Source organism: Teleopsis dalmanni, chromosome 2 (assembly GCF_002237135.1).
Source record: "Teleopsis dalmanni isolate 2A chromosome 2, ASM223713v2, whole genome shotgun sequence".
In the NCBI taxonomy this organism is placed as follows: Eukaryota; Metazoa; Arthropoda; class Insecta; order Diptera; family Diopsidae; genus Teleopsis; species Teleopsis dalmanni.
This window is the reverse complement of record NC_051847.1, coordinates 209,934,304-209,948,917: the sequence shown is the minus strand read 5'-3', so window position 1 is coordinate 209,948,917 and position 14,614 is coordinate 209,934,304. Positions and strand designations below refer to the sequence as shown.

The 14,614-nt window shown below is 30.3% G+C and overlaps 3 protein-coding genes across 3 annotated transcripts; 1 reads left to right on the top strand and 2 right to left on the bottom strand.

Annotated features, from left to right (window-relative positions):
- Window positions 1-655: 655 nt before the first annotated feature.
- On the bottom strand, window positions 656-1,684 carry LOC119676666 (cardio acceleratory peptide 2b-like). Its single transcript, XM_038087917.1, has 3 exons — window positions 1,660-1,684; window positions 1,237-1,386; window positions 656-1,143 (listed from the first exon to the last, which is right to left on the bottom strand). The coding sequence occupies exons 1-3, from the start codon at window positions 1,682-1,684 to the stop codon at window positions 917-919; spliced, it is 402 nt and encodes a 133-aa protein (XP_037943845.1). The 3' UTR covers window positions 656-916.
- A 518-nt stretch (window positions 1,685-2,202) lies between these two features.
- LOC119676665 (cardio acceleratory peptide 2b-like) lies at window positions 2,203-2,942 on the top strand (the record flags this gene model as incomplete). Its single annotated transcript, XM_038087916.1, has 2 exons — window positions 2,203-2,356; window positions 2,455-2,942. Coding segments are annotated over 2 exons (381 nt in total), but the record flags the coding sequence as incomplete, so codon positions are not given.
- A 2,848-nt stretch (window positions 2,943-5,790) lies between these two features.
- LOC119685814 lies at window positions 5,791-10,664 on the bottom strand. Its single transcript, XM_038100197.1, has 9 exons — window positions 10,491-10,664; window positions 9,041-9,255; window positions 8,805-8,926; window positions 8,317-8,740; window positions 8,100-8,258; window positions 7,792-7,998; window positions 6,624-7,732; window positions 6,186-6,390; window positions 5,791-6,132 (listed from the first exon to the last, which is right to left on the bottom strand). Exons 1-9 carry the CDS (start codon window positions 10,647-10,649, stop codon window positions 5,832-5,834), a joined length of 2,901 nt encoding a protein of 966 aa, XP_037956125.1. The 5' UTR covers window positions 10,650-10,664; the 3' UTR covers window positions 5,791-5,831.
- Window positions 10,665-14,614: the final 3,950 nt, after the last annotated feature.

Genomic DNA, 14,614 nt, shown 5'->3' with positions numbered 1-14,614 from the left:
GTTAATTGTATACAATAAATAAAAAAATAAAATATATTAATTCAAATATTATCTTTTTGATATATATTCATTAATATATATATTTCTCATATTTTAGTTTTAAATTAAAACACCAAATTCGTTTGGCACTTTCTGTGCATTATTTTCTTGTTTTTTATTAATCGCAATAAAATTTATTTTATGGAATTTAGCATCTCAAAAATAACATTTAATATATATATATAGATTTATTTAATTAAAAAAATTGTAGCGTATATATAGTTAAATTATTTTCTACTTATTAAAGCTAAAAATCTAATATCATAATTAATCAGATTAATATTCATAGAATGTAATAAAGTGTTGAAAATACATTGTTAGTTGTTAATAGTGAAAATATTTGTTTTTTATATATAAAGATTTTCATTAATTAACATTATCATTATAATTTCTGAGAACATCAATTAATGAAAACCCACACCAGCCCAGTTATAAAAAACAAAAACATAACCCACTGATATTTTCAAACACTTTAATGCATTTCAATAATTTATTTTTATTTATAAATTTAATTTAATTATTTTTTAAATACAAAAATTTATTTTAATTTACTGAATCAAGCTGAAAAAAAAATTAATAAAATTAACAAATTCAAAAATTGATCTCTTTGCTTTTTTCTTACATTATTAAGGGCAACTGCGTATAAGATTTGCAAAATGTTTTCTTATATATTTTTTAATTTATTTAATATATATTTTTATTTTCTGGTTAAATATTGTTTATAAATTGTAAAATTGAGTGTGTGCATCATAGCGTAAATATATTTTTATTGACGTCCATTGTATAACCAAGGCATTGAAACGAAATCGTAGTCCATTTTCATCGCAAATATTTTGTCATCAATTAAGTTTTTGTCGGAATTTTTGTCTTCACTCGTCTAATATTCTTCGTTTTGTCCTTTGTTAGCATGCTGCTTCACATTATTGTTAACGCTGCGCTTGCCAAGTCGAGGACCAAACCATAAACCTGAAGTAGGTCCAGCACGTTTCTCAAGTGCTTGTTGCAGTGCCAATAGACGAGCCCATTTACGCATTTCCGCATCAGTTCGACCTACACGAGGAAAGGTGATTAAATTAGCACGTTTGATTTCACTTTTGGGAAGGTCTAAAAAAAAATTAAATAAATTAATAAATTAATAATTAATAAATTAAATAATTCTAATCTACTTATTAATAATGTTTACTATAATTTTTATACCTTCATAATCCTCTAACGAGGGCTCATACAAATTGTCATCCATGTCGTGTAAATTATTTGTTAAGCTTGGATCGCTACGGCCAACGCGTGGGAAGGCATAAAGTCCGGAGGTAGCACCACCTCCACGTCTATTTTTGCTTTGTTCAAATTCTAGTTCAAATGAAAATAAAAAATTACATTTTTTTATATTTTTAGGCATAAATGTTGAATAAATTTAATGTTAAATAAACACAAAGTCGCCACAAAAGTTGTAAATAATAAATTTATTAAGTGTTGCACATATTTCGGAGATTCGCTATTCGTGGCTACTCTATTTAAATAAATTCAACAGCTGCTCCCGAACTCAAGGCGCAAACCAATTTATGTAGGCATTTGCTGGATAATTGATTTGGTTCCACTTTGGGAGCTATTAAAATGAAACGCCTAGCGGATGCAGTAATTTGTACATAATTGTAGGCAGTTGTAATAAATTTGCTATGTTTTCATCTACACAACGAAATATTAAAGTCTTTGGAGGTGGACTTTTAGAATGCAGTTAAGAAAATATATACAAACAATACATAAATTTTTTAATAAAAATTAAAAGTTCATTTCTATGTTATTTGTTAATACTGCAGATATTCGTTGTGTAGATGAAAACATAGCAAATTTATTACAATTGCCTACAATTATTTACAAATTACTGCATCCGCTAGGCGTTTCATTTTAATAGCTCCCAAAGTGGAACCAAATCAATTATCCAGCAAATGCCTACATAAATTGGTTTGCGCCTTGAGTTCGGGAGCAGCTGTTGAATTTATTTAAATGGAGTAGCCACAAATAGCGAATCTCCGAAATATGTGCAACACTTAATAAATTTATTATTTACAACTTTTGTGGCGACTTTGTGTTTATTTAACATTAAATTTATTCAACATTTATGCCTAAATATATATAAAAAAAAATAATTTTTTGTTGTCATTTCAACTAGAATTTGAACAAAGCAAAAATAGACGTGGAGGTGGTGCTACCTCCGGACTTTATGCCTTCCCACGCGTTGGCCGTAGCGATCCAAGCTTAACAAATAATTTACACGACATGGATGACAATTTGTATGAGCCCTCGTTAGAGGATTATGAAGGTATAAAAATTATAGTAAACATTATTAATAAGTATTATAGATTAGAATTATTTAATTTATTAATTATTAATTTATTAATTTATTTAATTTTTTTTTAGACCTTCCCAAAAGTGAAATCAAACGTGCTAATTTAATCACCTTTCCTCGTGTAGGTCGAACTGATGCGGAAATGCGTAAATGGGCTCGTCTATTGGCACTGCAACAAGCACTTGAGAAACGTGCTGGACCTACTTCCGGTTTATGGTTTGGTCCCCGACTTGGCAAGCGCAGCGTTAACAATAATGTGAAGCAGCATGCAAACAAAGGACAAAACGAGGAATATTAGACGAATGAAGACAAAAATTTCGACAAAAACTCTATTGATGACAAAATATTTGCGATGAAAATGGACTACGATTTCGTTTCAATGCCTTGGTTATACAATGGACGTCAATAAAAATATATTTACGCTATGATGCACACACTCAATTTTACAATTTATAAACAATATTTAACCAGAAAATAAAAATATATATTAAATAAATTAAAAAATATATAAGAAAACATTTTGCAAATCTTATACGCAGTTGCCCTTAATAATGTAAGAAAAAAGCAAAGAGATCAATTTTTGAATTTGTTAATTTTATTAATTTTTTTTTCAGCTTGATTCAGTAAATTAAAATAAATTTTTGTATTTAAAAAATAATTAAATTAAATTTATAAATAAAAATAAATTATTGAAATGCATTAAAGTGTTTGAAAATATCAGTGGGTTATGTTTTTGTTTTTTATAACTGGGCTGGTGTGGGTTTTCATTAATTGATGTTCTCAGAAATTATAATGATAATGTTAATTAATGAAAATCTTTATATATAAAAAACAAATATTTTCACTATTAACAACTAACAATGTATTTTCAACACTTTATTACATTCTATGAATATTAATCTGATTAATTATGATATTAGATTTTTAGCTTTAATAAGTAGAAAATAATTTAACTATATATACGCTACAATTTTTTTAATTAAATAAATCTATATATATATATTAAATGTTATTTTTGAGATGCTAAATTCCATAAAATAAATTTTATTGCGATTAATAAAAAACAAGAAAATAATGCACAGAAAGTGCCAAACGAATTTGGTGTTTTAATTTAAAACTAAAATATGAGAAATATATATATTAATGAATATATATCAAAAAGATAATATTTGAATTAATATATTTTATTTTTTTATTTATTGTATACAATTAACGCTACGTAGTGCACTGAATATTTTACTGTATTTATTGTATAGTCAATCAGTTGGGTTTGGTATGATAATAACCACTCAAACGTTGAACTTAGACAAATCACCAATAATTACCTAAATATTCCATATAAGAACTTACATATGATCCATAAGATAGCATATTTATAGTTACAGACAGTTTTCTAATAAACGATATCGCTTTTAGTAGTGGTTCTACGAGTTGGTCACATCAATCGTATCCAAATGTACCATGATCTGTAAAAGATTTACCACGACATTGACGTTATTAAACAAATTGACATCTCTCGGCTTCGCTGACTTGGTCATGTTGTGAATATAGATGAAGATGAGGCAACGAAAAGTGTATTTGCAGTAGCACTTAGAGGAATGAAAGTTGAGTAAGAAGAAAACCATGATTTCGTTGAGGGATTAAGTTCAGGAAGGCGCCTCAACTCCAGCAGAGGATCCCTACATCCAGGTTATGAAGGACAAAAAGGAAAAAAATTATAAAATACAAGTTGTAAATAAAAGTCATTGTGTAAACGAAATAAAGTTTGAAACATGATTTTTTAACTTTTTTTAGTTCACATGAGCCTAATAAGATGGTACCGAGTCCTGTTGGAACGTCCATGGCCTACGACCAAGATATTTTTCCGATAAACATTCCGAAACATTTCCAAAACATTTTTCCGATAATATCACGATTGACTTTGATACCAGGCTTGATGTAAATAATTGGAGAGCGTTTATGGACGGTCACAGCTGCCTATATCATTACTTGAGATGGATTACTTCGAGTGGTCATTCGTAGTCTTAAATTTTCGACAGTGCATTTAGTTAACTAAACACGATAATTTTAAGAGTTTATTAATGGCTCAATGAGGAAATTTTTCTTATCAGAGAACATAATATTTGAAAATTCGACACGTTCGTGCAAGAGTAATAATTCCTTTTCTGATTCGAGTCTAACCTTTTGTTGTTTTGGTATAAGATCTTGTGCTTTTTGGAACTTGTAAGGCTTTACCTTTAGCTCATTTTGGATTATGCGTCGGATTTCAAGTGACATTGCTGTGATATTTCAGGTCGCCATAGCGTTTGGCGACGCTGTCTGTACTATTATAATGATTTATGGTACAATACGCAAACATTTTATTCACTTTGAGGTGTTTTGACTCAAGATCAATAGCTGGTTGTGGTTTTCCAACGAATATATTCAATCACACTATTATATTTGAATTCTATTTCAGATAACTTTTGTTCTATACAACTTAGACGCAAATTCTTGTTGTAGCTTGTAAACAATATAAACAGTCTGACAGATATACCGGTGTGTAGTTGGTAACACTTCAATCGCCTATCCCTGTATATATAAATGCCTTATTCAGAAATAATTATTATTAATCTATATTGAGAGAATATATTATGTCGGAAGTTCCTATCCTCATCCGAAGCAAGAATGTTCTCAACAGCTGACATTTTAGAAGTTTCACTGTTCAGTTGGGATCGGCAAATAACACAAAGAATCAATAGTGCTAACAGCATTTCGTTCTTTGAAAGCCAGTAACCCCTTTATTTCTTATTCTGTTCTGTATCTGGTATGTCCCAATATAATTTTATGGAATCGGACAGGCCAAACTAGAGCAACAGAATAAATTTAAAATCGTTAATGGAGCTGGATAGAGCACACTCTCAGAAAGCCTAGCAGCAACATTGCTGGAAAGGTACTGAGATGAAACTCGAAACTTGATATCCTTGACCGGGGAATTTTGGAAAGCAAATTAAAGGATCCTAATTATTTATGGAACATTATATGAAATATGTCCCAATTGGTAGAAACTTACAGTTCTCTTCACTCTTTACTAGATATGAAACATGACCACTATATGTTATACAAGGCACTAACCTGGTCTAACATGTGTAGCTTATAGAATTGTGTCATCTTTGTGTCATACAGTAATCAGCTTTACATTATATACCCAACTGATATAGTGTTGTCATATTAATTGTCAAAGACATTAGAGACATGAAATTCAACCCCCATTTCCACGTACTGAACTAACCTTAGATTATTGATGACTACGAAAGCCTTAGTTCCTGTTTTCAATTTAGTACACTATCTCATTTTTTTGGATTTCTTTCTATTTGTATCTTTAATATCTACAAACATGTAATAAAATATTAAAATTTTATGCGACTAAGAACTATTAAATGCATTAAATTGCTTAAAATTAAATTTTTCATTTTTTATCTTCTTTGAATCTGCGTAGCTCATTTTGAATTGCCTCAATAATCGGTGCAGCTGAAGAATCTGTACGTTTTGCTTTCGATTTCAAACCAGAGCCCATAATTTTCGACATTGGATACTGTATTGGACCAGCACTCATTGGACGTACCAGTGTGGAGTGTGAATCATAAAGACTGCCACCCCAAGCGCCGGTGGTCGGTGATGGTGGCTGTGTTGATTGATTTGATTTAGGCGTTGTTTTTGGTTGTGCGGTGGACGGACGTATATCAAAACTATGCGGTCTGCTACTATAACTAAAAATAATAATATATTTAACTAATATATTTAACTTGAACGAAAAACAAACCTTGGTATACCAGCGGAAGAGCCACGATTCTCACGTTTAGTAGGCTTGCGATTATTAGTGAAATCTCTTGTGGGTAATGGCATGGGCAAATCATCGTGGCTGGTATACATTTGCATGGCGCCTTCGAGTAAATCTCCGTAATGATTTCGTATAGAAGCAGGATCACGAATCGGACTAAAATTCGAACCTGCATAAACTCCATCGTCTAAGTTTAAGTTGAAAAAAATGTAAAAGAAAACGAAAGGAATGGGAAGAAGACAAAAGGAAGTTGAGTGTTGAAATTCCGTTGTATTTGAGAGTTGCTTATGTACAATTTACGAATAAAAGTGAGATAGTTAGTTTAGGCTATTCGATTTGCAATAACTAAATTTGTACTACTTTCAACTACTTCAGTAAAAAATTACTAAAATCGTGCACGTTGCTCTAGACTTGGCGCACTGTTTTTATCATTACCAGTTTCTTTATCGCCACTCATTGATTTCTTATGTCTCTCCCAAACAATCGGACCCACAACACCAGGATCGGCATTATCACTTTGGGAGGTTAATCTTTGAGTTTTCATCGGTGCTTTCGGTATTGGAAAACTTTCAATGGTTGCAATAGTTGTACCATCCAGCGAATCTTTTTGGCTACGTTGTCGACGTTGTGACTTATGTGATTTACCAGATGGGGGCACTGTGTTCTCCACATTATCATAATATGTAACAAAAACTGGATCTAAGACGCGATTTAGTGGTTCCGGCAGAGTATTCTTTGGAAATGCTTTTACAGATGCCATGGAAAGAAATGAACCAATACTACCAGTATCTGAAGACTTTTCCGATGGTTGTAATGTACGTATAATTTCTTTGTTAATAGCTTCAGTGGTCTGTAATTGATGCACACCTTTTGAATGGCTAGGCTCGGGATCAACATAGAAGCTCTTTTGATGTAACAGCTTATTACGATGGTAGTTATTATGTGGATTGTAAGCTTCTGCACGCTCGTAGTTTTGATAAGCACCAGGTACAGATACTGTATCACCATCTACAGATTCTGTTGCAATATCGTCACCTGATGAGTTTCCAAGCCGTTGGACTGGGCTTGTCTCGAGTGAACCCACACGATTTTCCGATAAATAACGTCGCTTAGTTTTGTAACGCTGCTTTTCTCGTTTTTTCTCTGATAGAATGGTAGTGTAAGCGGTTTCTTCGCGTCCCTCCGCATGGTCATATTGGTGATGTCGCCTTTTGTGGCGTTCAAATAAGTTAGCAGCTTTTTCGTCTAAAATACGCTGAACGTCTGCAGTCGGTGGATTTATAGGACAATAAACAGATGAATCTGATGTGTTATCTGTAGAAGTAATAGAGCCACGTCTATTTTGTGGTGGACCTGGAAACTGTATACGTGCTTCTCTACTTCTATGTATTTGCTCCTTCTCGAACGACATATTTTGTACACCAACATCGCGAGAATGTATCGTGGAGCGTTCTGTATCTAAAACAGTAGCACTTGATGTTACTCTACCTGACTGGTTCTCACTTAGTAGCTCATTACGACTTGTTGATCTGAAAATGTGTTTAAATGATTATTTCTTATCAGAAAAGGCTACAGCATCGGCGCTTACCTAGTATTCTCAATATGTTTCTCACGTACATGAGAACGACCCATTAGCAAGAGAGCAATGAGCAGTAATAGAAGCAACAGGAGAGCAATGGAACTGACAACAACCAACGCAGTGTTGTTTTGTATAGAATCAATAAAGCCAACTGAACCGCTGCGTGTAGCTGGAGCAAGTGGAGTAGCTTGAGGTTCACGTAAATAAGCTGAAATAGTACATTATATAATTATATGATGTATAGTATTTTTATATACAATGTGTTTAATATATATATTGCCTTACAGATATGTGTATTTATTATAAATATAAACTTACGTTCGGCTTTCATATAAATCTCTTTTCCAATCACATCTGAAACTTCTGCTTCACTTACTAATTTCATGTCATTTGCGGCCGTCGATGCCAAAACCGGACGACCATTAACAAAAACTGAATAGATCAGTTCGGTTTGGTTCGCAATTGGACGTTCATCTCTAAGAATTATTAATATAGGTGAATAATTAAAATAAATACTTCAAGCTTTATACTTACAATTTACTATTAACATCGTCATCATATGTATTTCCGAAATTGCCGCTCTGCACATCATCCTCTGTAATTTGACTGATATTATGTATCACAATACGTACATGATCATTTCTGAAGACTGGGTGAGGTGAATGTGTTGGACTAAATGGATTAAGTATAGCTGCCGCTTTACTTTTTTCTGATTTCTCTGATTTGCCATTTTGCTGTATCAATTCCCAAGGTAAGAAAGTCACATAATCTGTGGCTTCACTTGTAGATTGTTTTTCTATAGTTGTAATTACTGTACTGGTTAAATGTGTATCCATTTCACTCTCCTCGGAAGACACTAATTCCGATTTGGTATTTCTTATTTGATTAAGGGAAATATTTTGAGTAATAGGTATGTTATCTTTGGCCATATCAACAATTTCAATATCGGATACTGATGCTGGAGGGGAATATGAGACATTAAAAAATTTAAAAATTAAGAAAATTTAATTAACATTTCTTACTTCTTGCGGTTGTACTGCTTAAAATTGGTTCATCATTATTTTCTCTTCTTTCTCTACCGATTGGCACAGAAAGTCCTGCTATTTCCTGAATGCCATTAATACCCAAATGTCTAGATTGCTGTCTATTATAATAAAACATAAAATAATATATAATTGTATAATAATATAATACATGTGTTTTTTACATGCATGTACTTAATATAGCAAACGATTTGTCATGTATTTAATATACTTACCTTGTAAATGCTAAACGATAGAGCCTTGCCAATTTTTCTTCTAGCATTGGATTATCTTTCTGTGAGTAGAATCCTGACATTACTGTAAGCAGCCAATATCGTCTATCTGTAGCCGAATAATTATGTGGCAGTGCTTCTTTGAAACCCCAATTGCCATTGTTACCTCCACCTCCATCGTCTGGTAGACAATCCAAACAAATTGGTATGTCTATTTCCTATAGGATGCAATAAAATAAACGGTCCAAAGTTTTCATAGAAATAAAAGTTAGTTGTTTTGTAGAAAAATTTTTACCGCGACAAGGATAACAACTAAATATTTAATTTTGATTTATTTATATGAAAATTCACTTGACTTATATATTAAATATAAACATATATATCTACCTTTATTAAAAATTTAATTACAATTGCAGATTTTAAAATTTTTCGCCGTTAATTAGTCTAGTCTAACTGATATAAAATAAGCAGTCATAGTTTGTAGAATCTCTCCCAGATATTTCTGACATTCACTGTAAGTTACATCTGAACTGTATATATCTGTTATCAGTTAAAAATAGTACTCTTCAACACTACAAATATTGTTTAATAGTATTGTATAGATAGAAAAATTGCATTTAAGCATGTACATAAACGCTTGCTACCATATATGTACTATTTTTCCATATATAGATGATTAAATTAATAATTCTCATTAAGTTTAAAAACATCAATATGCATTCAGAAAATATAGATTAGATATACTCTCCACCAGTATGAAAACTGGTGAAAGCAGACGTTTCATGTTTTTATATAAATGGCTACTATAACTCAAAGCTGCCTTAGTGGCAACCGGAAAAGTTAATGTAATTGAACTTTCGCCATAGGGAATCTGAAGCCAGCCTTGTGATAGCTATAAAAAATAGCAACTGTGAATTTTTATCTATGGGGAGCATGAATTTGTCGTCAAGTTTGCTATAGTCGATATATGAGAGGAAACATAAACTATTAGTTTAGAGATATATATTTGGTAGATAAATTATTCGATATTACAGTGGCAAGATAGTTCTAGATTTTTTATACAATTAGATTATAAATGTTGTTAAAAAATAAACACATTTTGTGTAATTACACTAATTTTATATATAATATTGTTATATATAATATTGCAAGTATATTTCACATTTAAGCTATAGATATAACTGATATTTAAAAATATGTATTATTGTATATTATTCCATATATTGAGGTATATTAACAATTATATATGTATGTATGTATCAATATCAATAAATGAACGAAATTTTTGTTGTTGTCTTTACATTTCTATTCGAACTCTTCTAACTTTTAAATTATTTCTTTAAATCAAAAGACATGTCAGTCTCGGTAAGAAAAAATTAAAAATTAAATAATTATGTATGTAATTGTATAAATTATAAGATACTATCATATGCTAAATATTAGCTCAACTTACATTGTTGCCATCCACATAAACAGTTGCAACTACAGTTTCCGTTTTAACAATCACATCTTTGCCTTTACTGATGCCTGTGTGTACTTTCTTTAAATAGTCCGGTGGTGCATCGCCTGAACCTGTCCAAAAGAAATCTTCCAAATGAATTTCCTCTTGCATTTCCGGATAATCTTCACCAAGATCATCTTTAAATAAAAGTAAAAGTTTATTTATTATAGATTAATATTTAAAATCGAATTTCTCAATTTGTGTTTGTCCTTGTCATGTGTAAGAACATAAACTTATATATATATAGATATAGATATAGAAGTGCATATTTCTATTAAAAAATATTCTAAAAAAGTATCTAAAAAAAACTTTATTAACTTTTGTCTGCATAGTTTTCAGTCACAACGTGTTGTTGTTGTAGTTGCTATAGAAATTCCTATTTGGCGCATTTAACTTTTGGGTATTTTATTTTTATATCGATAAATCTTTACGTGTTACCACTCGTAACGTTGTTTAATCAATTTCCGTAATGAGGTCTTATTATGTTTACTAAAAAAAATAAAAAGAATTACTTTCGCAATATAATAAGAATAAAATCACATAACTCTGAAATAGTTATTTGATTTAAAATGATTCTTTCATTTGTTCATCTATTCAATATAATATTAAATAAAAAAATCGAGATAATATATTATTATTTTTTATTTGATCAACTAAACTTTCGGGTTTATCTTATTTACTATCTATTCACTCTTATCACTCTTTAAGACAGCCAAATTTAAATATTATCACATTCAATTATTTTGTCCTAAAAGTTTTATTCAAGTGAAAGCAACTTCGTTTAAATGCCACTAACACCTGTTTACACTTAGACTTATCGAACACCATTAACATACTTTTTAATGTGGATTTTGTATGGATTTTGTATGGATTTTGTATAAAAAAGTGCTCATATGGCTACATATATGTCAAGTTAAATACAATAAGCTGAAAATAATATTACAATTAATTGTCTCGTATATCTCTAGTAAAAAGTAATACTTCCTTTTATAGTTATCTCATATATTTATATTGTTTTAAATTATATTATTATATTATTTTAATTACTTTAAAATATATACTTAAAAAAAAAGCACCAACTTATAAAGTTGTTTATGCTAACTCATACTTTATACAACTTTAATTAGCTTGGTATTACAATAGTTGGTTCTGTTGGTCACTGACCTTAATTGGGCGGCATTTGATTATACCTCCAACCCATTAAATTAGTTACTTTTTATTAACATGTTTATATTCAAAGTGTACAAATTATTATTTTTATTGATTGCCCCAAATATAAATGGAAGGAAGTAAGAGGGACTTTTTTCTATGGAATATATATGTACAATATGTGAATGAATTCATCAAATATTTACAATGAACCATATGTGTCAAAAATAAATACGGAATATAGTTTATTTCATTATTTCATTTAATATATAAATTGAATATAAAAATTAATTTTCGTGAAGTGCTTTTTTAGTTTTGGAGACAAAGTAAAATATTCTTTATAAATGTAATAGTATATATACGTATTAGCATTTCGAAAGCCGTCCTTTTATTCTATATGTACTGTATATAAGGTACTATGAGTTTATTAGTTACCACAAGATATTTACCTCGATATCTATGAATTACTTAATTTGGATCATACACTTAATCTTTTGGTCTTTAATTTTAACGACAGATACAATACATTTCTTTTAAGTTTTTTATGTTCATCTATAATTTACTAGTCAAGTATTCACTCACTTAAAATTTGATAACAACCTTAACATCATAACTAGTACAAAAGGAGATTAGAACAAAAATTTAATTACAACATATGTAAAGGTAGGAACTTACACTAGAAGTCAATGATTAATTGAGATGGAGACTGTTAAATCTACTTCGTGAACCTATGAACTTATTTATCCTATCACCCAAAATATCGTATTATTGGCTCTCATAAGAGCCTGTTCTCTGGTTGAGAAAATGGCTTTTCTAAAAAATGAAATCTATATTCTTACAAACAATCAAACAGCCATCAAAACTATTTCAACCATCTGCCTCTTATCAAAGAATGTAAGGGATTTATCAACTTATTAGATAACTTATTAGCACATCCAACGTAATTATAATTTGAGTCATTAAGTATACTGAGCAAGGAGCGTGCTGTTGAGGTTGTAAGACAAATAATCTCAATGCTGGAACGCCTTCTTGTTTTGATTCTCGATAGTCAGAGATGAAGATTGATATTTTATCACTTTTTGCGACTACATAAGAGTTAATAATAAAAGTTATTTTTTCAGCAGCTACGTACTCGCCATTATATGATCGTGTTCTCCAAGCTACGATCTTGGAATTCCGAAAGATGAAGAATATATTCTCACAGACAGTTACACAGCTATCAAAACTATTTTATCAGTCTGCATCAAATAGTTAAAGTCTAATATAGTTTACATATGTAGACAATTTCCCAGCTTACTTCCAAGTATTCCAAAGCTAACTCTGTTATGGGTAGAAACAATAACGATTTTTAGGGGACTATGTACTAGGGGATCGGGCGTACCCTGTCTGAGTCCTGTAGATCGTGTTTGCTTATGTTTATATACAGAAGTAAATTAAATTATTAAACCATTCAAAACCACATTATTTTAATATTTTAAAATTAATTTTTTATTAGTCATATGAGTAACTATGCCTTCTATTCAACTATAAACTTCAGTATATAAAGTTCCATCTAAACATTGTATTTTGGTTGAGCCTATAAACTACTTAAATAGTTCACATTACACAATGGAATGAAAAAATTTAGTATTAGAACGAACTAGCCTAGACTTATTATTATGCAAACTAATGTTCTATCTACACTTTCACCACAATTGTGACTGCTGATGTGGAACATTAAAGGTCAGCGTGACTGTTAACCTGAACAAGATTAACATGTCGCCTTTGACCATAGCCAAAATGTACATTTCAATAAAAAGTGTGAATTTTAAAACTATTTACTGTGAAAATAAAAATTCTGTTTTTTTTTATTGTTGAATATTAAAATATTTCAATAAAATTTCAATAGGGAAAAAAAATAATATAAACACTCTTAAAATCAACCTACCGTGACTTATTTGTATAAGTGGCAGACCAACATCGGCAATGGAGCATTTCCATGAGACACCAAGGAACAAAGAGATTGTCAAAAATTTTTGGAAAAACCTCATCACAGCACTACACTTAGTTTTTTTTTAAACAAATTTTCTTTCGCACTTTTTTCAAAAAAAAAATAATAATTTTAAAAATTGTTAATGGCTTTCAACTAGCAAACCAAGTTCACATTATGAGGCAGACGAAAAGTGAATATTAATAATGTTAAATAATTTTATTTAAATTCTAAATAACATTTTATTATATTAATATACATATTATATATTAAAATAATACTCTTATACATTTTTCACTAATAAATTTTTTTTACTTCTAATTATTTGCAATTATTTATTTATTTATTTTTAATTGGAAGTCATATAATTTTTTTCACTATTCACTTTAATATTTTTAATATATATGATTTATATATTATATATATGATATACACTAAATTTATTTCGTTTTAATTTTTTTATTTTCCGATATTTTCACTCTCTCCGTCAATTGCTGCTCCCGTACTGATTCATAGCTTTCAGTTTATTCTACTCGCTGCTTGACTTGTCTAAACTATATTAGCGTTACTAGAACCGTTGGGCGCTGCGACGACTGACTTTGGTGGTAGTAACAGTATCCGTAGTAATTTGCCTACAATCTGCCCCGTAGTCGCTAGTTATTAGTTGTGACTCTCTCACCGCCTGAGCATTTTCCGTTTAATTTTATTTTGTTGGAATTGTTTTGTTTGGGCCGCTTTGTGCCTGGTCAGTTACCTGTGGCAACAATATCAACTCGGAAAGCGTCAAGCGTGCAACAATGGTTCTGTTTGGCTTTTTGGATAGGCAAATACTGCCGCCAACTCAGTTTGTTTACCTTTTTGCAAGATTTTTTTTTAATTTTTTTTATTGTTTTGACTCAAACTAAGCCTGTTTATTGCTGAGAAGCAATGTGTTCCAGCTCTGTTAAAAATATTGAAC